The sequence below is a fragment of the Pygocentrus nattereri genome, chromosome 15, assembly GCF_015220715.1.
Source record: "Pygocentrus nattereri isolate fPygNat1 chromosome 15, fPygNat1.pri, whole genome shotgun sequence".
NCBI lineage: Eukaryota > Metazoa > Chordata > Actinopteri > Characiformes > Serrasalmidae > Pygocentrus > Pygocentrus nattereri.
The window spans coordinates 18,792,222-18,815,560 of record NC_051225.1 but is presented as its reverse complement, the minus strand read 5'-3'; the positions used below and the strand labels follow the sequence as shown (position 1 = coordinate 18,815,560).

General features: G+C 38.4%; 1 protein-coding gene across 2 annotated transcripts in view; it reads right to left on the bottom strand.

The window, feature by feature from the left end:
• anos1b (anosmin 1b) overlaps window positions 1-22,022 on the bottom strand; it is a 46,006-nt gene extending 23,984 nt beyond the window's left edge. The window contains exons 1-2 of one of the 2 annotated variants that reach the window (XM_017717845.1): window positions 21,663-22,022; window positions 13,094-13,141 (exon numbers count right to left, since the gene is read on the bottom strand). In XM_017717845.1, the coding sequence (XP_017573334.1) occupies window positions 13,094-13,141; window positions 21,663-21,839 (225 nt within the window). In that variant the 5' untranslated portion in view covers window positions 21,840-22,022. The remainder of the gene's footprint in view (window positions 1-13,093; window positions 13,142-21,662) is intronic. The other variant, XM_017717844.2, reaches the window with a different exon arrangement.
• Window positions 22,023-23,339: the final 1,317 nt, after the last annotated feature.

The window sequence follows — 23,339 nt, the reverse complement described above, 5'->3', positions numbered from 1 at the left end:
GACCTGCTTGAAGGCCAGACCTGTCTCCTATTGAAAATATTTGATGCATTATGAAATAAAAAATACAACAAAGAAGACCCCAAACTGTTGAGCAGCTGAAGTTCTATATCAGTTCTCAGACATTTACAAAGTGTTGTTAAAAGACGAGATGCAACACTGTGGCATCAAATTAAAAATTTTTAATTTGTGTATATATTTTTCAAAAAGACAAAAAAAAAATCAGTTTCAACATTTAATATGTTGTCTTTGTACTATTTTGCAGTTAGTATACACTGATTTTCACAGTAAGGATGCACGATCAGAATTGGCAGATTCATATTATTATTTGTATGAGTAACTGGGAATGTGCAAGTGTGTTTCAAATGTATGATCTTCAGGTAAATAAAAAAAGGTCAGTCATATGTTATTTTGGCTGTAAAGAAGGCAGAATAGGAATAGGCTAGTATCCCTAGTTTGTGGGCTTTCTATTACTGGTACTTTTACGATACATACATTTCTTCAGTGTTCCAGGGGATGATAACCATAATGTATTTAGAAAAAGTATACTGCTAAAAAATTTATAACAATAACATTGTTACACTACCCAGCCCGACATGAAAGTCACAGCTAATATTTGATACAAAGTCTTACCACTGCCCTATTATACTACCACTACACTGAGCTCCAGAAACTGTCACACTATATTGCAGAAATTCTGCATGCTTTATATAGTAGATTACAGAGTGACTCTGACAGCAAAGGCGTGTACAGTAAATGTTTGTTTAGTCTCAGTTCTCCTGTGTTTTCTGCTTTGCGTGGCTCTCCTCTCCCCTTTATTTCAGCCCCCTCTAATCTATCAAACATGTCTACTCCTAGAGAGCCTAGTTCACAGTCTCGCAAGACCAGCCCCTAGTCACTCATGTCTACTCCAGCACAAGCTAGGGAACTTTAAGACATCTGTTGTGCGTTATCTGATGGATTATTCCGACATCTGCCACCATCTATTCTCCCCTCGAGAGAAGACAGCTTTCACTTGGCTGAACCCCACAAAGTCCACTCTGCCCTGATGGGTGGAACGCGTAGAAAAAGCACAAAAACAGACATAGGTGTCACTTTACCACAAAAACAAGCACAACAAATGTGTAAATTTGATTTATCAGCCACTCATGCTGAGTCCTATCAACATGGTTGCGAAATAAGGTTTGTGAAGCTCTCACACAAGAACTTTGTGTGTGTGTGTGTGTGTGTCTGCAGTCTGTTTTACTCTCTTTGTGAGAAAACCCACAAACTTAATCATAAGGATGGTGGTTTCATCCCCACAAAGATAAAAGCATTTTTATAAAATCCAGTTTTCACTTAACAAAGAAGAAGCACACCTTACTTTTCATATGCCTTTTCCTAACTTTACATACTGTATTTGTCATGAAATATTACTTCCTCTGTACATACATATTTGACACAATAAATAGTCTGAGATTCTCAACCAAGCAGTTTGAGACAAGGAGAAGATGGAAAACACAAAAGTTTTTAAATGAGCATAACGTTTTACAACACCTAGATCACTCATGTGAAAAATCACTGGAAATGACTGGAAATCAGTATTTCACTGTAAAGGAATTCTGGCCACTCTTCTTAATAGAACTGCTTGATTGGGCCATCTTGGAAGTACTTTGGCCACTCCAAAAACGTGATTCTGTTCATTTTGAGTCACTCATAAGTGGACTTGCTCTTATTCTTCAAATTATTATCTTGCTGCAAAACCCAATTGTACTTGAGCTTCAGATCATGGACTGATTTACTGATGCAGAGAAGAGCTGAGGGTTCTGTCAATTACAGCAAGTCAGTAGAAAAGCATCCCTTTGCCATTACACTGCACTACCACTATCATCTTTGACTGCTGGTGTGACGTGCTTATTGTGTAATGCTGTGTTGGCTTTACGCCACATGCAATGGGACCCCAGTGTTCCAAAAAGCCATCAAAATGTCATCTTTTTTTTCATTAGCAAATGTGAGATGTGAGAAATGTCAGTCTTTATGTTGTTGTGGTTGTTGCTATGAACACTCCCGTGGATAGATGTTTCGCTCAGTCGTTTTCTAATAGTGGTATTATGAACAGTGGCCTTATCTGAGGTGTGCAAGGCCTGCAGTTCCTTGGTTGTTTGTCTGTTTTTTGTGACCTAGTGGATGAGTTGCTGTGCTAACAGAATCACCACTGTTCCAAGTTTTCTCCATTTGGAGCTTATGGCTCTCACTGAACTCCCAGACTGAAACATCTCCGTAACACTTTTTCTCATCTCTTCTGAAATTGCTTTTCATTGGCGCATAATGTGCTGCATTTTGAGGGCTTTTAGCCTACTTCACATTGCTGCAAAGGTTGTATGCAAGTGATGTTTAGATTCAACAGGGCTGACAGCAACTCAGCCTAGGTGTGTCGAGTTCAAGTGATCCTAATTATCAAGTAAGTTTGGTTAATTGGTTGATTGGGTAACTAAGGGGACATTTACTTTTTCCCCAAAGGAACAGGTTTCGGACAACTTTTTCCTTTCTTTTGTTTACTCAGTTTGTCTTTGTCATAATCAAATTTTTCTTTGAAAAACTGAAACAATAAAGTGACAAATGTGCAAAAGTAGATATCAGGAGGGAGCAAATACTTTTCCTGGGCACTGTAGATGTAAGCATAGAGATATACTTCTACAGAAAAAACACGGATCAATGGGGAGAAAAAAACAAAGATAAGCAAGTAATATAAATGTAACTGTGTGAGTAAGCGAGAGTCTATGTACGAACATCTGGTTGTATTGCAAAGGCCAGCCTAGCCACTGCATGCACTGCCTCCATCTAACAAACACTGACAAGCTTCGTGGGTCACCTTCACACCCTGCACTTCAAAACCAAAACCACCGCCCCCCTCTCCGCAAACGCACCCTGCACTCCAAACACACAGCGCCTGCAAGCCATCAATGTGACAACACACTCCTCTGAGGGTGTAGAAAGGGGGCAGGGAAGCCAGTGGTAAAGCTCAGTACCAACAAAGACCTATGCAGGATAGCTGGACTCCATTACTGCATTACTGTGAGTCCTCCATAGCAGAACACCGATATCCATCATGTTTGGACAGGTATGCAGTGCTTAGTCTGACTCTGGCACAGGTTATCAGTGGCTAATTTCTCTAATACAGGGGACTGACTGGATCATACTACGTGGTGATGGATGGATGACAGACTATATCTGGAAACTGTGAAGCAGGAGGAACCACATTTAACAACAGTAGCATGATTTAGTCTAGACAAATTCTGTTTGGACTAAGCGCATATACTCCTCTTTTAGTGATCCTATATGAGAAACCATGCTACTGTACATTACATGTTTAAACTTAAATTGCACTCTTGAATGAAACTTATCATTCAGTAAATGATTCAAGTGACTTGAATCAAGCTTCAAGCAGCTTTCGTGGCAAGGCCTAGAGTGTTATTACTGAATGTAGAGTTTAAACCTGAGTGTTTATACAAAGGCATCCCACAGGGATGGTGAATTGCTTCCTCTGCTGTTCTTCATCGCATTCTCTCTGTCCAGAGGAGCTTAGACATGTTCTCTTTCAGAAGAAGGCTGACTCTTTGCCCTTGTCAGGCTGTACTGAGTAGCCTCTGACTGACTGGCCTAGGGGGACCTTTTGTGCCTGCTGAAAACCACTTAATCTTCATTGACAAAGAGAAAACGCAGATATTTCAGCAAAGGGGAGACAGTTATGATGAAATTACAGGAAATATAAGTCTAAATATGTGTAGGATGACTTTTGTGAAGAAGTTTTGTGACATTCCAAATGCCTGATTACATTCTGGAAAAAATGATAACATTACAGTAAATTAATTTACATTGAGGATGAACTGAATGTCAGAAAAAGAGACTAAATCTGCTTTTTTTCTTTTACCTTTCAATATTTAATGGAAAAAATAACCGTTCACATCCTTTCTGTTAGTCAAATTGAGCTGTAATACATGTGGGCAGAACAGGTGTTTATCTAACACTACTGTATTAGCTATTTTTCTCCATAAACTTTACAAGTCTAGACATTTTATTGACTACATCTAAACTTCACAAACACTTTTATACTTTTCTTTAACAGGATTTTCCATTGTGGAAATAAAGACAATGACTGAATTTAGGCTTCCCACTCCGGCTCCAGCAAATGAGTCCTGAACATTGTAGTGAAGGCAATCTGGTAGCTTAATGGAATGATAAATATAGACAAGTTGTAATAACTTAAGCCTTCCTGTTTTTTCCTCCTGTCTTCACTTCTACATGTCTCTCATTCTCCTCCCGTCTGGTACTGGTGGGGTGGGGGGTGGGGGGTGGGGGGGGGGGGGGGGTTGGGGGGCTTGGAATCCTGATGTGAGAGTCCTGAGGGAGTGTGGTGCCACAAAGCCTCTGTCCAAAATTCCAGAATATCAGTCCTTGCTCTTGTAATCGGAGCTTCTTTCTCAGCACACTGGATGTGTTGGAAATAATATGCCTAGTGCATGTGAGACTCCCAAGGGCCTTGCCACCAGTACGTCCTTCTGCCTGTGAACGAACTTTGATCCACCTTCTGACTGCTGTGGGTAAAGCTCTTCTGGGATGCTAGAACTGAACTGAATGTGCCAGCCTATAAATTAGAGGAAGGATACAATGCCTTCCCTTAACTTCAACACTATAAGGTGAACCAGGTGCAGTTCTCACACCAACATATGTGAAACCAAAGACGCTGCCTAAGGAAACCATTGCAGTATATCATTCAGTGGAAGGTATGCATGATGATGTGAGTACAAATGGCACAACAGTAATACAGATACACTGGTGAACTACAGCAGAAACAAATATCAGCATGACCTGGGAGGGTCAGAAATGTGTTACTGTTTAAACCTGGCCTCACTGGACAGTAGTCCTCACAGATGATGGATGGGCTGCTTCATGGACCTCAATCCTGAATTTAGACATCTATATGGTGGTTGTCACAACAGTCATAAACCTCCTCTTTCTATCATCCAACTTTTTCTTTGGTTGTCATTGTTACCCACTGGAAGAATGTAAACCTATGGTTTAGTGGAAAAACATGTGAAAGAGGTATGGGCTGGAAGACATTAATGGCACTATGGAAAATTCTTCACAAAGACAAAAGCCCCGTGGTCTTCACTAAAAAAGGCAGTCACCAGATGGACAAAGCAGCCAAGACAGTGCAGGCCCTATCAAACTCAAACCTTCCACCTTACACACTGGCTTTAATGCACATGGCCAGGACAGACTAATGACAGGATGGCCTTAAAATGTATTAACACAATCTAGCTTTAAAGAGCAAAAATGTATTAACACAATCTAGCTTTAAAGAGCAACAGCCCTGTTTGAATCATGCACAGTAATATCTTTACCCAGGTCTCAAGTAGGGTAAATGATGACCAAATGATGGACCCATATCTACTCACAAACACTACTGAATGGTATACTCTGAAATTTCATCTAGGTTATTTTTTTCTTGAGAATTACTTTGAGGCCAGTTTCTTTTGTGGTTGTGGTTGTTGTTGCTGTCGTCATTACATACACATGATGATGTGAGCTGTGTGTCTATATTTAATTGCACAACTTAAGACTCTTTTCACTCTTAAGAATAAAGGTGCTACAACAGGCTCTTTACTTTATTCTTTTAATGCATGATATTGAAGCCCCCCCAGGAAGCGGGGGGGGTAATAAAGAGGAAAAGAGATTTGTTCTTTTAATCTAAAAATTGCCGATTTGGACTGTCTGGGTAAGCAGCTCCCAGAAAAAAAAGGCCTCCATGAGCCCATTGCTCCAAAAATATAAATAAGTTAATATTACTTAACATGTGTTGGTTATAACAATCATTAGAACTAGTACACACTAGGACTAGTCAACATTGCAGATAGTTACAGTTCAATCCACACTTAATTTGTTCTGGAATGTGCACCATTTTATATTTTAATATTTTAAACATATCATTTAGCACTTATCAATAACATTCTAATTTTTTACTGCTTAGTTTGCTTTGTGGTTCTGCAAAAGTCAGGGGGCATTTCACAAAGCAGAATTTCTCAACTAGCCATAGGGCAAGCCTGTTCAATAGAAGAAGAGGTCAGGAGCATTTCTACTGGACAATGTTTACTTTTGGGTTAAGTTAGCCAGCTTACTAAGAAATTCTACTTTATGAAATACCTTTAGATGACAAAAGGTGCTTTTCCCCCTCTACTTGGGTAAGATGCCCCTTTACAAGATTTAAATTTTTTGTGCTATTGGTTGTATTTTTTGCTTCTCATGATCCAACACATCCCAAACACGTTCAGCACTGTTGAGATCTGGACACTGTGGCCGGTCTACAGCTCTGAGACCACTAGTAGCTTCTTTGTTGGATCACATCTCAGATGTTCAGTTTCAGTGTTCTAGTGTAAAAAACTTTGGAAAGTCCTGTTTCTCACTTTGCCTTAACGTTTCCATTAACATGACTGTTTTGACTGAAAATGAAATAAATGAAGAGTGGTCTCCAACTTTTGCACAAATACTGTGAAGTACTGCACAAAAATCCATTTCACAAATAGACATTTTTCATAATGGGGGTGTCTAGCATTGAGCATTGAATTATAAGCTGCACTTATATATTATATTTTATTGCATTGCACTGTGTATTGTAGTTTATTGTATTGCACTGAACGGCATAGAGTTCTGTGTTCAACTCTGTTCCTTTTTCTCTGGGTATCTACAGTGACTTTGTTTCTAGCAGCACCTGAGCTCAGGACTGTCCTTTTCTCTAACCTATTGGTAACTTGCAAAGATACTTTCTCTAGATAGACAAAGCACTTCTTGTACGTCACTCTGGATTAGAGCGTCTGCTAAACGTTGTAAATGTAAGTGTAAAAATGTAAATGTGTATCTTTTTTTCCTTATTCACCATCCAATGATGTAACAGTGGACACCCACTCACAAAGAACCTGACCTCAGAAAATATGAAAATACAGAATAAACTGTGTTTCTATAACTGCAATATTACACAAATATTTAAAGTAGAGTGTGAGGTAAAGTCATCTGCAATGCATATTTGAGAAAATAGAAAGGAATAGGAATAGAAACGCTGAAATGCCCATAAAAAAGTGCTTTTTAACATGCTTACATTTCTGGACTATGATTGTGAACACTCTTGACAGTTGTTGCAGAACGATAACTCGTTTGTTCACGAATTGGCTACTACTTCTCAGTAGCTGGTTTCTAAATCAGTAGCAAATGTAGCACTGAATCAGCCTCTTGAACTATGGTGGAATGCGTTGGGATAAAACGACAGATTGACCTGTGCATGAACCCAAAAAGCACACTGAGCTGGGTTTATTTATTTGCACTTTTCTTTTGTTTATATTTAGTAGGGGAAACATCCTCATTGCTAATGCTCTAATCCAGCCTTCTGATCAACTGCAGCAGGCACAAAAAGCAGTTGGGAGAAACACAGGCTCTGTAACAATCTGGCCTACACCGACAAAAAGGGGGATGCCTTAGAGATTTTTCCGGACAAATCCATTGATGCCTGCTTAAATCCCTAAAAGCCAAAGTTTAAATATTAATCAAAACAAAACCGTGACCCCAGCATAGAATCCAAACCAAACAGTAACATTCAGGCATCAAAATTTCTACCACAACACACAGAAAAAACAGCTTGGTTTTTACTCAGACCATGACTAGCTCTTGACAGCATTTTTAAGGTTCAAACTAAATTTTTTCAGCTGCCACTTATCCATCATACAGTATCACTCATTGACAGGTGTGGTGTAAAAACAGAGGCTCCCGGCTCTGTCTTTTCTATACTGATCTAGGATCAGATACCCTACAGGTAAAATGCAACTTCAAAGTGGCGGTTCACAAATTATTTGATGTTTCAAACATACACGGATTAGTCAAAACATTATGACTCCCTGTCTACTACGCTGCCCTCTAATAAAGCCCTGTGGTACCTTCAAAAGAGGTGGAAAAATGGGTGAAGTTTCAATTCTACAAGAAAAAGTAAGCAAATTAAAACCACTGCACATTTGGCATGTTTGGAGATTTAGCTTTGCCAAAAAAAAAAAAAAGAAGTCTTATATGACGGAGACCTGGACTTCCAAGAGAGATGGAATAAGAGGCTTTGGGCAAAAGTAAACATCATGAAATAGATGTTATCAAAAAAAATACAAAATGCAAGTTCTCAAGCCACAAATCATTTATATTTTACAAAATTCATAATTTATAGCTTTTCTTTAAAAATTCTACATGACATTCAGGAATAACAACATTGCACAACAGACAACAGGCGCCTGAGTTTTCTTTGAAGGCATTCCAAGCTTGTGAAAAGACTAAGGTTCAGTTGTAGTACATGAATGATAATTCATTCAAACAACTGCATGATCAACAATGGCACTAAAACAAAGTCAAATGCCAAGTGTTTTCAATTTTAATTTTTGTATGTAAAAGACAAAAATCCACATCAAGTCAACCAAGCACAACTTAGGAAAAGTGATTCCCTTTGTATATACTTCGTATATGCATTGTGGCGTAAATGACTCTGCAAATCATCTTGGATGAAGGCATGAACCAAAAATGAATAAATAATGCACGGTTCAAAAAAGCACTTCAGCTGAATTCATTCAAGGGCGGGCTTTAAAAGGGTCTGTGAAATGTGCTGGAACAAATAAAAACCTTTCTGAAAACCAAAGCACAACTTTCACAAAGCTTTTGAAACAAGACGGTAACACAGCACAAACAATTCAGACCTGACTCGAAACACTGATTAATCTAACCTTGAAATACTAGTCATTAACACTGGCAAAAAGGTACAGAAACAGAGGTGGCTGTTAAAGAATATGCCATAATAATAAAAATGCCATGCAGCTCAGGTAATGTGGAACAAATCAATGCATATCCACATTTAGGCCCAATAACATTTCTTCTTTTTACCCCTACCCCTTGTTTTCGATGGTCACCCTAACCCCTTAGAATGGAGTTACAAAGGGTAGTGGATGAAATCTTGGCAGACAAAATGGGACATTTATACATATATTAAAAAATATATATCATTAACAGCTACTAGCGCTGCTCTGTAGGCGACCCTGCCCAACTTCAGTGACAGCAGAGGAGGGTAAAGTTCAGATCCTCACTGCTTTAATTACATTTAGGACATCATATGCCTTCAAAGAGGGGGGCAATTATTTATTATCACCCACCGATAATTCTTTGGTGATACGAAGTCAGCTATTCAAGACAGCTAAAGGTATGTGAATGTCTTGGTAGCTAGCTAATTTTCTTGTTCCACCTTAAATACACCAGCAGTGTTGACACCTGAAGCACCAGAATGTAACTGCTGCACCATTTAAGGTGGAATGGGAAAATTAGCATACCTTTAGCATTTTTTTATGCTTATTACAAAGAAAACAGCTACAATACACTGAAATGATATTAAACTAAGAAAATACAATAGTTACTGTAGTTTTTTAACAGAGAAAATTTGTGAGTTTCTTTGGTCGTTTGTGCTCCATCTTGCCAGTTTTGCTTTTTTCTCATATCACTCCGTTTGGAGTCTCTGAAAAACCATGTAGCCCCAACCCTAGATGTGAACGTGCAAAACACAGGGGTAGGGACGAGGTCAGATTGGACCTTAGTTTCCCTTGGCCAGTCTGCCCAAAAGATGCTAATATTTGAACAGACTATCTTGGGGATCATCTCTTGGCCTCTGTTCTTTTGGCTGAAACTTTTTCATTCTACATGAAAAGCATGAAGGGTCAAAGGTTCTGATTTAGAATACTGACACTTAAATCCTCTTTGGTTCCTAATTTACTATGACAAAAAACACATGTGGAACATCTTTTCATTTAGAGTGGGAGTGTTCTGAAATTCCACAACTGTCCAGTAAATGTGGGGTAAATACCTTTACTACTAAAATGCAACTCCCACATGAATGTGGCACAGGCTGGTCATTACAGTGTCACACAGCACAACAACTGAAGTGGAAAACACCCATTGCTTACTGCAGTTTAAATCAGCAGTTAGCAGATGAAAACAATTCATGCAGGTCTACTGTAGGAACAGCCTGGGTGTTCTTAAGGTCTGCAAAACATTCCCTGTTGGATAGGACATAAGCGTGTGTGTGCACAATCTAACTCAGATCAGGTGTCCACAGGCCACACACAACAAATTACAGCTGAAGGTTGAGATACTACGTAGAGATACATCAGCATGTCAGCCTTCATAAACCCCAAGATAATGAGCAGTCTACTAGCATTACTTTTACAGTTTTACACAGTTCCAAGAATATAAAATACTAACCATGCTTCAGTATAAAGTAGGTTACTGCAGATGTATAAAGCAAACAATAAAAATAAATAAATAAATAAATAAATAATAAATATAGGATTAAATATTACAATCATAACTATAATAAACACTTCCAACCAGGCCGAGATAAATGGAATGAACCAGGAAACACCATGAAATAGAATTAAATATTGGTACTTGAGGCACAAATTATTTGTATTTTTTTCATATAATTCATAACTTTTCATTAAAAATTCTAAATGTAATTCATTAATGACAGCATTGCACAAAAGACAAAAGGTGTCTGAGCTTTCTGTGAAGTAATTTTAAATTTGGGAATAGATGATGGTTCTGTTGCAGTGCATGAATGATAACTCAACAACATGCCAAACAATGGGTCTAATATAGTCAAAGGCCTGGTCATTTCTACTTTCATTTGTTCATGTAAAAAACAAAGGACACATCAAAGCACAAGTTTGAAAAGAAGAAGTAAAGTAAAAAGTAAAACAATCTGGTTCAACTCTTATTAAGAAATGGATGAATGATCCAAGAACATAAAAGGCAACTAACCAAGTTAGAGTCAGAGGAACCTGGAACACACGGCATCATATGACCACCGTATCTCCAAAAACCATATAGCAAAATACATTATAGAAAAGGTAAACTTAAGAAATCACCTACAGTTTACCTAATCTCTAATCTCCAACATCAATGAAGACTCCTTTGAGAAAACGACTTTTATGCTTTCAAAGGACTGGGAGACTTTCTGCAAAAAGTAATGAGGTTCTCTGATGACCGAAAAAATACACCCATAAAAGTGGAAAATTGCTGGGTCAACAGTGGCCACAGATGCAGTTCCAAATGGGTTAGAGAAGGGCCAAAACCATACTTAGCTGGAGAGATACCCCAGAGAGATGACCACACAGGGAGTGACCCTCCTCGTTGTCCCTGATGATTCAGCTCAGTGACCAGGCCATGGGTCAAACACTATGGTACAGCTCACCTGCTGAATGGTGGTGGTGGGGAGGGGGTAAGGGTGGGAGACAATGTCAGCGCTTGGCTACCTACAACCTAAGCCCGAACAGGGTCAAGGGAAGGGAGTGGGATGTGTATGCAAGGCCTCCAGCTGCTGCTAAACTCTCCATTAAGGCAGAAGGCTCTCAGAAAGAAGGGGTTCAGTGGAGGTTAATCCAGCTCCAGAACTAGCAAGCTAAATGAGCAGCAATGCCACACTGAAGGGAACATGGCAATCCTGGCCAGGTCCCGCTAGGGTCAGTCCTGATAAATAGGACTGGACAAGCACAGAATTATGCCCCTGGAATGATAAACATAACCTGTAGTTAAAAGAAGTTTGCATCTAAATTCTTACCTTAGCACTGAACTTTTTGAAGCAGAGAAATACAGATAAAAATGGCTTCCAAAAACATAATTAAAAGAGGGTAAGTGCGGCAAGTCCTTTAAAATGAAACAATAAATTAGCAAAACGAAGGAGATGCCTGTTGAAAAAATAGCAGCATCCTGGTATGGGCTTTAAGTGAATAAACAGGGATCATTTCAAGGGCTCTTTATGAGAAGTTGCTTAGCCCGGGAGGATGTGAAATGGCTCTTGTTATTTTCATAAGAAGCACAACATTTACTTTACCTACTATCGGAAGGACTGTGGGAGAATAACCTCCATCTGAAAGCAATTAGATCAGCTCAAATGCTTGGTGTGAGAAATATAGCCTTAACAGAGGAAAGCTCTACCTTTTTCAAGCACTTTTAACCTTAGTCCCTCAGGGCAAGGGCTGGAGAAGGCAGCGAAAGATGTCTGGCTTAGGCAATTACTATTAACGAGCCAACCATGTTTACTGGCTTATTACAGAGCAATTAGTGCTGCATATCATTTCATTCTGCAAACTCTAGTTTGGGTCACCTAGCATGGCCTGCTTGATCCTTCACTCCCTTGATTTAAGCCTGGATGTCAAACCTATCAAGGGACTTAGTTGAGACATTAGACTGAAAGAAGCAGCATGTGTCATTTACAAGAAATGAAATGACCAATGACATTCTGAAATGCAGAGGGGAGAAATGGGAGGTTTTTCTTTCTACAGGAGGCTGCTTGATCACTTTCACTAGCCCTAGTTCAGAGAAGGCATGTGTTTTGAAATTTGGAAGAAAAAAAAACCTTTTAGTTGTGGATTGTAGCAGAGACTTGTATCACCTATTATTTTTAGCCAACCTCTCTCATTTTATTGTTATTACAATAAACAGGAACAAACCAACAAGGCTTTGATATAGACAGGATTTACGCACTGACTGCTGTTCAAATTGTCTGCAGTAGAGAGAAACCTTAGAGAGAAAGCAATGTCCTATCTAAAACTGTTGGCACAGGAGGTCATAGAAAAATATACAATTAAATCAGCTCATTTAATCAATAAACTTCATGATGGCTGTCAAGCTGCAATAAAAGTAATATGGTGGCAACACCACACCAGTGGAAACCATATTAAATCTAAACTTTGACCCATGGAACATTATATTTATGAACAGGCTCTGGCAGGATACAATAAATATATGCTGCTCTTGGTCTAATGGGTTTGGAGTAGCCCTCAGCCATGTGTTGTGCTTAGTGTATATATAAAGGCATTGACCTTTCGCTCTTTACTCATAAAGGAGAGAAAATGAATTTCGACTGTACAGAGCTGGGTAGGGAGCTTGTACAGTAAATGATATAATCCAGTATAACAGTGTGTGGTAAATTATAACAGAATGAGCAGAATGGAACCCGTACAAAAAAAGGTGCACATTTATGGCTTCTTACCTGAGAACATCTTCTATGATTGTCACACCAGCCCAGAACATCATCATTCTGTAAGAGGAGAAGAAAATTGGAAAAACTTTGGTTGATATTTATCAACAAACTGTGTTATAACTCTGTAGTCTTTTGTTATATCCATGTGAAATGGTCATCTGCTACACTGCTCATTGACTGTAAAATATCTACAGTATATATGGACCTTAGGTCATCAGTGGCATTTGTAGGATGAAACCATAACTGTTTCCAGCGTGGGGAAGTACATTGGGCAGGGATGAAACAGTCTGGATGTAAACACAGGAATTTCTACCACACACCAACACCACGACTTCTAGCGTACGTCAACACCTAACCACACAGACTTCTGGAAAAATGGCAGTTGGGAATTAAACATGACTAATGAAGCTAATGATAGTCAAAAGTGTCTGTGTTTTTACTCAGGCTGGGGCATTACGGACAATTCGGAACAGGCTTAGCCACGGACATTAAGTAAAATTGTAATTGGCTCACTAAAATAACAGAAAACACAAGCAGTGTCAGTCATAAACAGCAATCTAAAACAAATCACAGAGCACAAGCAGAGAGACAGCCCATTTAAGCTGTGTTAATTATCTCTCTTTAAACACTCCCTCTGGGTAACCCATATTTTTCCTCTGCAAACTCAACTCATGCCACTTACGAGCTCCTATACTGCCTTTGTGAAGTCTTAATAAGCTCTTAAGGAGAAAAGAAAGCCTATTGTGTTTGAGAGGCTGTCCTGAAGTATAGAAAAGTGATCTCTAAAGGAATGCTGAGGTGTAACATCATCCCAAGAGATTACATCACCCTTTTAAATCCATCCTGATGAGCTTTCCAGCTGAAAAGCCTCAACCCACACCTAAAAGTTAGCAGTGGCCAAAAACAGTAACAGGTTCATATGGCAAACAGGTGAAAAACACATTACAATCAGTTTGGATCCATTCATTTAGAGAACAAAGTAAATTAAATTTAAATTAAATCCTTGGATTGACCCTTGCCTGGAGGGATGAAGCTTTCGTTGCACCTTAAAAAGATCATTACCCTTAAGAGTATTAAGTGAATCATCAAAGGCTGTTATCTGAAGGCACATCAAAGAAGGACTCAGGTTGCAGGTCTTAACAGACATGTTGTAACTGTCCATTGAGAATCAAATGCTATTACATTAAATGCCCATTTTCGTACATGATATGAATTTATGAACCATTCCTCATTATGCTGCCCTTGTTATTTAGTGGCAGAAAAAACATCCAAATCCCTGCAGAAATGTTTGCAGTTGCTTCTCATTTGAATTTAATAATGGATATAGGGATACAGTAAACAGCAGTCCACTGTAGCAATATAAATCAGAACATGCTCAATACACTCATTACACAATGCATGATACAATGTACCAGTATTGTAAATCATAATAAACAGCATACACTTTCCATGACCAATGTAGCAAGAAACAAGCAAGTATCTTAAAGCCCAAACAGCTTTGTGCTGTTTCTTTTGCCCAATGTTTTGGCTTATTTCATACAATCAAAGCAGCATTCTTCTTCTTCTTCTTTCGGCTGCTCCCTTTAGGGGTCGCCACAGCGGATCATCTGCCTCCATCTTGCCCTAAGTAGCATTATTCATGGGAATTTATTTTTGGGCATTTGGTTTGTATACACGACAAACCTTCAGAGACAGCAGTCATCAGAGATACCATCTAAACGAGGGGGGTGGCAGAGACAGAAAGACAGAGACATAGAGAGCCAGAAAGAGTAAAAAGAAAAATTGTGAGAGAGAGTGAAGGAGACCTAGACACAGAAAAAGAAAGAGACATAGAAGAGAAAAAGAGCATAAGAAAGAAAGAAAATCAGAAAGAAAACAGAGAATAAGAGAGATACGAAGAAAGAGAGAGACAAAGAGAGACAGAGAAAGAACATCAGAGAAAGAATTAGAGGGAGGCAGAGAGAGAAAGAGAAAGGGTCAGAGACACAGAGAGAGAAAATTAGAGCAACAGAAAGAGTAAGCAAATAGTGTGAGAGTGAAGGAGACATAGAGAGAGAAAAAGAGAAAAAGAGAGAGAGCAAGAAAGAGAGAGGGAGAAAGAGACAGAGCGAAGCCAAATAACCTCCAAAGAAAAAAGACAGAGAGATAGTTAGACAAAGAAAGAGAGACAGAGAAAGAAAAAGACAGAGACATATATATATACATACATATACATATATATATACATACATATACATATATATATACATACATATACATATATATATATATACATATATATATATATATATCCATACATACATCCATACATACATATATATATATATATATATATATATATATATATATATATATATATATAGAGAGAGAGAGAGAGAGAGAGAGAAAAACAGAAATAGAGAGAAAAGGCCATCCACAGCCCTGTCCATGATCCTGCGGCTCTGTCGGAAAGGCCTTGTTAAGCTGTGTCACTCAGCCTGTCGGCCGCCCCTTTGTTCTTGGCCCCTCTGCCACATGCGCAGCTGTTTTACTTCTGCAGCTCCAAGCACAAAACAGAAAAACACTTACCACAAAGACATATCCACCATGATTTCTAAACACACTTCACGACATCTGACAGCAAAAATGTTGCGTGAAATTGTTGCGGGGCTAACCCCGCAGGGATAGAGGGATGGAGCCCTCTCTCTACAGCCAGACTTGTTGGTTTTGGAGCATGGACGCTTTAACATTTATCTTCAACTTTCTAATTCTGTCATTATCCTGATCATCAAATGACATGGTTTGATTGTAATGGTTTCTGTCTGGGCTTTTCTCAAAGCAGATTCCAAACGGAGCCCACTCTTGATCTCTGACTGGCAGATGGAGAATCATGTTAAAAAGGAACCACATTCAAGTGGCCCTATTTGACTGGCATAACAGGAAGAATTATGAGTGATGGAGGCAGCTGAATGTTTGTGCACTTTTATGTGGATAAGAAGAGTTCATTTGGAAGTGAGAGTGGAGAATGAAAGAGACCCAGCTATGAAGCCCTGCTTCATGCATGGAGTGCCAGCTGCCAGATTTAATGGCCCTATTACCTCTCAACTGAAAACGGCATGCAATTCAAAACCATGCAGTCACAACACTTTTGCATGCCTTCAAACAACTTGTAGATACAGATAAGACAATTTACTGTGATAAGGTTGCAGACCAACAAACAGAACACAGGCACCATTACAACAATGCTACAAAGCATGGTTTTCAAAACGTCTGCTACAATGAACTCTATATTTTCAGTCTCTTTTTCTCCACAAATGTGTAAAATTCACTAATAAGGTTTTAATCACAGTACATTTTAATAGGACTGAAAAATAATCTACTGTAGTAATCAGAGCTTTTAAAAAGGACAAATAATAAATAGACTTGACTGAACCATTGCAAACCATAGTTTGTTGGAAAATGATAAACAAGAACATCTTTAAAAAGAAATGAATAAGAATGTGGAAAAATGTAAATATGCATCATCAATATGTCATTACGCTAGATGCCAAATAATTAGTGCAGATTCATTGAGAAGACATGTTGTCTGTGATTAAGTCCAATTGTAATGCAAAATTTAATTTCTCCTATTTTATAGAACATTCTCTCTTGAGGTCGTTCAGTCCATGACTATTCTTGGCGTCTCCTCATGCCATAAACGAAAACCGAAGCTTATTTACATCAACATGCACCACAGCTCGGGTTCAAGTCACACTCTCAGTACCATAATTACATAATTTTGTCTCTGGCCAAAATCAGGACCACATTTCATGCCTCCCTGCATCAGCTGGCTTATGATGCAGCAAGTGCAGGCCTAGGTCTGACAACATTTCCCAGAAAGAGAACTAAACAGAACTTATAAACTCTTTTTTTAATCATTCCCCTTGGTGGTTACAAAGTTGTTATTAGTACACTGCAAGGGGTAAAGAGGAACATGGTCTCATAGTGCTCTTTGTGGTCAACACATTTCAACACAGTGGTTTCAGCAGAATATTTTATTACCTAGTGTGACTAAGCTCACGTGTTTTAACAGAACTGAATAACTGTCAGTATAACTGTATAACTGAATAACTGAATAACTGTAAAAGCTGCCGCAGTTTTCAACTGTTTAACTATTGTACACAAAACAATGTGTTTAGGAATTTCAGTCAGAGCATTAACATACTAAGACATCCGTAATAGCTTCTAAATAGGAATCTGAGAGTTTTAATGCATTAACGCTTGAAATTATAAAATACAAAAATTAGGCATAATGAAAATTTGGTTAAGCTGGGATTTGCTTTGACAGAAATCCCACAACATTTTGACATGATGATAATCCACAATAAATAATTGTGATGGTTTCAATATGTACTGACAAATTAAATTTGAAACAGTGTACTGAAATTCAGACGTTTTCTCTTGTTTCCGAGGATCTCTTATTTACCTTCTTTCATTGAAGCCACTATCAGTGATCAAAACTGGGTAACTGGGAACAACCTATAACAGTGAAGTGGTTGAGTACAGGCAGGGCATAAGTTGTGCATATACCCATGCTCAAATGACTGTACTGTAAAAAAATATTCAGTATTTGATTATCTTACATTTTTGAGTTTACTGAACTCCAAATAATACATTATTATAGCATGCAAAATGCAAATTATTTTTCTCTTGATCTACAAGTTCAATTAACTAAAACATTAAGAACTTATAAATTGTAGTGGTTGGCATTTTGGGGGTTCTTTTGTTAGAAGGTGGCATGGCAGGCACTGAACATGTTTTATTTGAGAACTGTTATTTATCTGTATTTAGCCAAATCAATGATTTAGCCAATGACTCAAAATTACAAAAAAAAATAAAATAAGAGCTATTGACTCTTTTCAAAATTTTGAAAATGAAAAAAAAAAACCACAAAGTAAATGTAATTGAATCTTGGCTTTAGGTTTCTGAATCACATCAAACTGAAAATATGTGCATTGTTACACCTCTACTGGGCATGCATATATTCTTTATGCTTGGTGCTAACATTAACATATTAATATAAGAATACGCACTCCTTATTTTTGTTGTATTGAAAAATGCATCATACAAAGACACCACTGCATTGTAATGAACTGAATTTTAAATTGTGTGTATCGTTAAACCCCCAACTTTCAAGTGACTTCTTTGAGCAAATAAATTCAACTCTTACAATAATTCATAACCTGCATCAGTTTTTTAGATGACATTTGTCTGACAAAAAAAAAACATATAGCTAATTACAGTTTTTCAGTTGCATAAACACTTTTGTCCACTTAGAATGCAAATTTTAAAAACAATTAACACATACAACTAAACAAAAGGCAGAACTACATTTTTTCTTTCAAAACTTTCACAAAGCACATCTGTCACTAAATAACCAAAAAACACAAAATACCAGTTTCAAGATTTTTACTCATGTTTTCTTTTTTAAAGAGTGGTAAAGAGCAACACTGTCCCAAATGATACCTAAGTATACATCAGTCATGGGTTAGACTGAATCAGAGGGGCCCAAAGAAGGCCTTACATACATACCTTACTGAACTAAAAAAGTGAAATTCAACAAAACAGTTACATCAAATCACACATCTTGGCTTATCCATGACAAAACATGACAGAAAAGTCCAAGCAATCAACACACTGTAGCATTCACTGTGCAAATTGTATAAAAACCTCAATAGGTGAATGACATTTTATAAATATATTATACATCATTCTACTGGCAAATACTCCCCTGTTTGTCATCATTTGGGAAATAGTTGCTTTCCATTGTTCTGACCTTTTTCAATTAATATGGGAAAAAATTTTAATGTTTCTCGATTTCTCAGGAGGGTATGCAGTAAACTGCAATGAAACACATGGTTACAGTGACCCTTTTTCTGAACGGTTCACAATCTGCAGCACTTTCAGCACCCCCACTTCCGGCATACAAGATCTCTTCATTAGATCAAATGAAAAGGTATGAAACTAGCCTGTGATGATTAATGTTACCAAACACCTTTCCTTCTCTCAACCTCTGCCAAACTTGCTCCTGAGCGAGAAACATTATCTGAATAAATTTACCACAGAAACATCTCACGCATTTGCTCCACATCACTCTATTCCTAATATGCTTGATAGATGTGTGATATCTTATAGTTTGACCTCAGGAAAAGTATCTCCTCCAGCACTGGATATGCTGCACTTATATGCATGACAAATTGTGATACCCTGAGCGCTCATAAATTAACATACACCTGCAAGCAAAGCAACCGCCTGCCAGTTTCTATAGATGGGAGAGAGAAAGGGATATAAATTATATTGCTTCAGCTTTTCAGATAGTTCTTTGTTCACATCAGGCTGGTTCCCAGTTTTATTTATGTCACTAAGATTAAATATGTTCTCACTGAATCTGTGGATCAAGGGAAAAAAATGAGAACATATTCTAAACTCTTGTTAATAGTGGCTGTACTGCAACGGGCGCAAGGAACATTTCGCTGCCGTCGGAAAAAACCTTGTATCTCCTTTTTTGTCATTTTTCAGTTTTTGACATAATTTGAAAATGCCTGTTGCTCTTTACATTGTGTGCATATTTTATGAAGAATGGACTAAAAGAAATGAGTGAAAATGCTCAGCTAGCTGCTCCTTAATATTTGGAAGGAAATGAAAGGAAAATAGATTATAATTTCTGATTTCTGACTTATGGCTTGACATTGTTTCAGACAAGTATGTGATTATTTAATCATGCAATTTGCACTGTACTAATTTGGTGGGTATACGTTTGGTATACGTTTCCATTTCTTGGTAGCTACATTAGCCTTCACTTAGCTTGCTAGCCACATTAGCCTGCTGTTCAAAGTCAGATAAACTGTATGTACATTTTGTACATTTAAGCATGATAACTTTAAAAATATTCCTTTGGAAAAGCTTTTATGTGCCTTGCATTACACACCAGCTTTTAAAGTGTTTAATCCAAACTATAGACAGCAATTTGTTCATACAGTATGAGCGAGGTCACTGATGTAACTATAACATTATGTAATTTTACTACAAATTCTGTATGTAATTTGCTTTTTAAGTATTACAATGTCTCAAATAAGTAGATGCTCTCAAGCCAGGCCAATCGACCACTTAGCATCTAACATGAATATATTTAGTCGTCTGACATGCCATTGGCCGAATAAAAAGGTTACACAGGGGCTCAATAAAGATTTTTAGGAGGCCCATCCATAGCAACATGGGTCCCAGTGCAATTACCCCCTGCCCTCCCAGTAGTTATGCCCCTGAATGAGGTGGTGATTTGCCTTCCTGATCAGGTTTATTGTGTGCTGTGAAGTAGAACTCCGAAACATCCCATAATTGAAGAAGAAAAAAAACATGGTATCAGTTTGAAACACACGTCTGGTGTTTCACCTCAGTGCTACTTTTTATCTCTCATCCATTCTGTACCTCTGTCACTCCTCTCTGACCAGTGTGGCCTGTGTCTTCACCCACATTTGTAAATCACAAGCCGGAACAAGTGGGAAGCGGAGGAGAAAATTAGATCAAGGAGAAATGTGCAGGCTCTGCTCTGGGTGCTGCAGAGGCTCAACCTCTGAACTGCTTCCCGCCACCCACCAAGGAGGCTTTAGGCTCAGATGGACACACACACACACACTTTCGACCCCAAGCTTTTCACAAAGCATGAGGTGAGAACTGGAAACACTGACAGTCACACAGCGGCTCTGGAGCTGCGAGAAAGTGTGGGCAAGAGTCGTCATTGCTCACACTTTTTCACAATGTGGTTCTGTTTAGAGTGAGAGGTCTGTTTCAAGCTAACCAGCGTAAAGAAGCCAGAAGATCAATTAATTCTCTAGAATTACTGAACATAAAAAATGACTTCAGCTACTAAGATGTATTAAGGTTTGAATTGAGACAGAGGATATATTCTGGTATCAATTATATGCAGAAACCTTGCAGTAGTCATCGCATGCTTGTTCCGCTGTTACTGCTGTTTGGGGAAACTATCTCACACCCCAAATTCAGCACCACCAGTAAAAGAGCAGAAAACGGCCGATGGTAAATCCAGCCACACTTCACTAAAATTGCACATCATTTCCAGTCAGTTTAGGGGCCGCCCTTATTAATGTGCAGGCGACCCAGGTGGGCTAGGGTCTACAGAGGAAAATACCCACAAGACCACACCACTTCTCCAAGCCCAGTTCCTTGAGCCAGAATTTAAGTGCCTCACCAAACTTAATGACTTTCCCACCCACCAACCTGAACACATATGAACTGGACCTGAAAGTGTACTGTTTTTTTGATTAGGCGTGTGTAGCTGTGGCTCAGTGCGTGTCGCAAAAAAACTACTGTCTTTTCTTTTTGCTGTCAACTGAATCCACACAGTCATAACATAAATAAGAAAGCAAATACAAGCATGGGCTTGAACCAAAAGTTCGCCTTTCACTCAGAACCAGGTATAATACGAAGGAGATTTTAGCAGAAACGTTTACCATAAGAATGAGTTTTTACCAAGTAATTTGTAAATAACACTGAAATCTACCGCGTACTGGCGTTTCGAGTATTTCAAATTGCCTAGTCTCACCTGCAGATGCTGAAACGTGGCTGTGAGCTGGGTTATGTGGAGAGTAAGGCAGCGAGAGGTGCACCTCGCACTGTGAATCTTCCCCACAGTGTCCCCGTCCTCAGCACCAGACCTCCGGGAAACTGCCAAGTCAGAAAGACACAACAGCAACACGCACACGAGCCGGGAGCCGAACATGTTCCTGTTCTCGACGAGGGACCGATTTTCCTAAGTGACATATACGTTTAACGTCTCGGGTAGATTTTGGAAGCGCAAATCCCACCTGAAGTGTGAACTTCTCCCAAGTGTAGCGGGTGCTCTGACGAGGAGCTGAAGAGGAAAGGACGTTTCCACACAGACACTCCCACCATGTTTGCACGTGGGCCGCTTCAGCAGCGCCAAAAACTGTAACCAAAACATTTAGATTTGAATTCCTCTGCTGTGTGAAGAGAACCAACTGAAGTACACTCAACTGAAAAGTGCCACGATTGTTATCTAGTATTCCAGAGGCAAGTTACATTTACCGTTTTACAATATTTAAACACAGATTTGGTTGATTTATGCTTCATGTTCAAACTACAATAAATGCGTTCACGCTCTTAAACATCTTCTCGGTTTCATTGTACTAATTCACGCTGTGCTGCTAATTCCTGCCCGTTTCTATGCTGGTAGATCCTGGATGTAATACATTCCACTGCAGTTCTATAGAGAATTCAGAGCTTGGGAAGTTTTACGACCCGGTACTTTTTCACTGTTGAACACTCCCAAGTTGTTCTAGTAGCTGTGTTTAGTTCAAATTGAGCCAATATTTAATTAAAGTAACAATTAAAAAAGCTTTATCTCCTCCTCTTATTTCTACAATGCACTTATTAAAATACAGAAAACACTTGCTAGCTGCAAAAAACTACATTTGTAACGTAACATCTTCCACTCCTTGAGACCACCGGTGGTTCCAAAACGCACTTTGTCATATTCTTCATAGCTTCAGAAGCTGGGCGTCGTATGAGGCTGTAACTCTTCTTTCCGGTCAAATAGATGGTGATGTCATTTTAAACCCTTATAATAAAGGAAGCTGAGCTCACTATTTTTTTCTACTGAAAGTCGACCCATTTTTCCACAAATCTGGGCTCTAAACTATAAACAGATGGCGTCTCTTCAATGATCTGCTCTGTAAACATTAATTTTATAAAATAACACAAAGAACCTTTAAGACTTTTGGCTTTCAGCAGTACATTGTAAGCATATACTAATATGTGTGACCATGAAACACATTTTCTGTTCATTTGTGGGGAACTTTTTAAAAACACATAAATAAATACAAATTAGCATTTCTTCCATGCAGTTACTAAATAATTTGCCTTACGATTTGGTCATGTAAATTCAGATGGACAAACCAAAATATAATTCACTTGTGAACAAATAGCTAAGTGTGAATTTATATGCAAACTGTTAATAGTCAACAAAGAAAGTAAAATAATAAAATGCCAGGCAGTCATCATGTGTTCTTCAAACATGGCACTTTGTAATGAGCCATGTTTAAAACAAACCTAATCTGTGCCCAGAAACCTTATTTCCAGTTAATTATTTATTTTTTTTTTTAAAAAAGTGTCTGGCCATGAGAATGGGCTTTTGGCGTATAAAGCAAAATCTGGCATGGCCACAGTTAAGTTACACAAGAGACTGCAGTAAAAGATACTA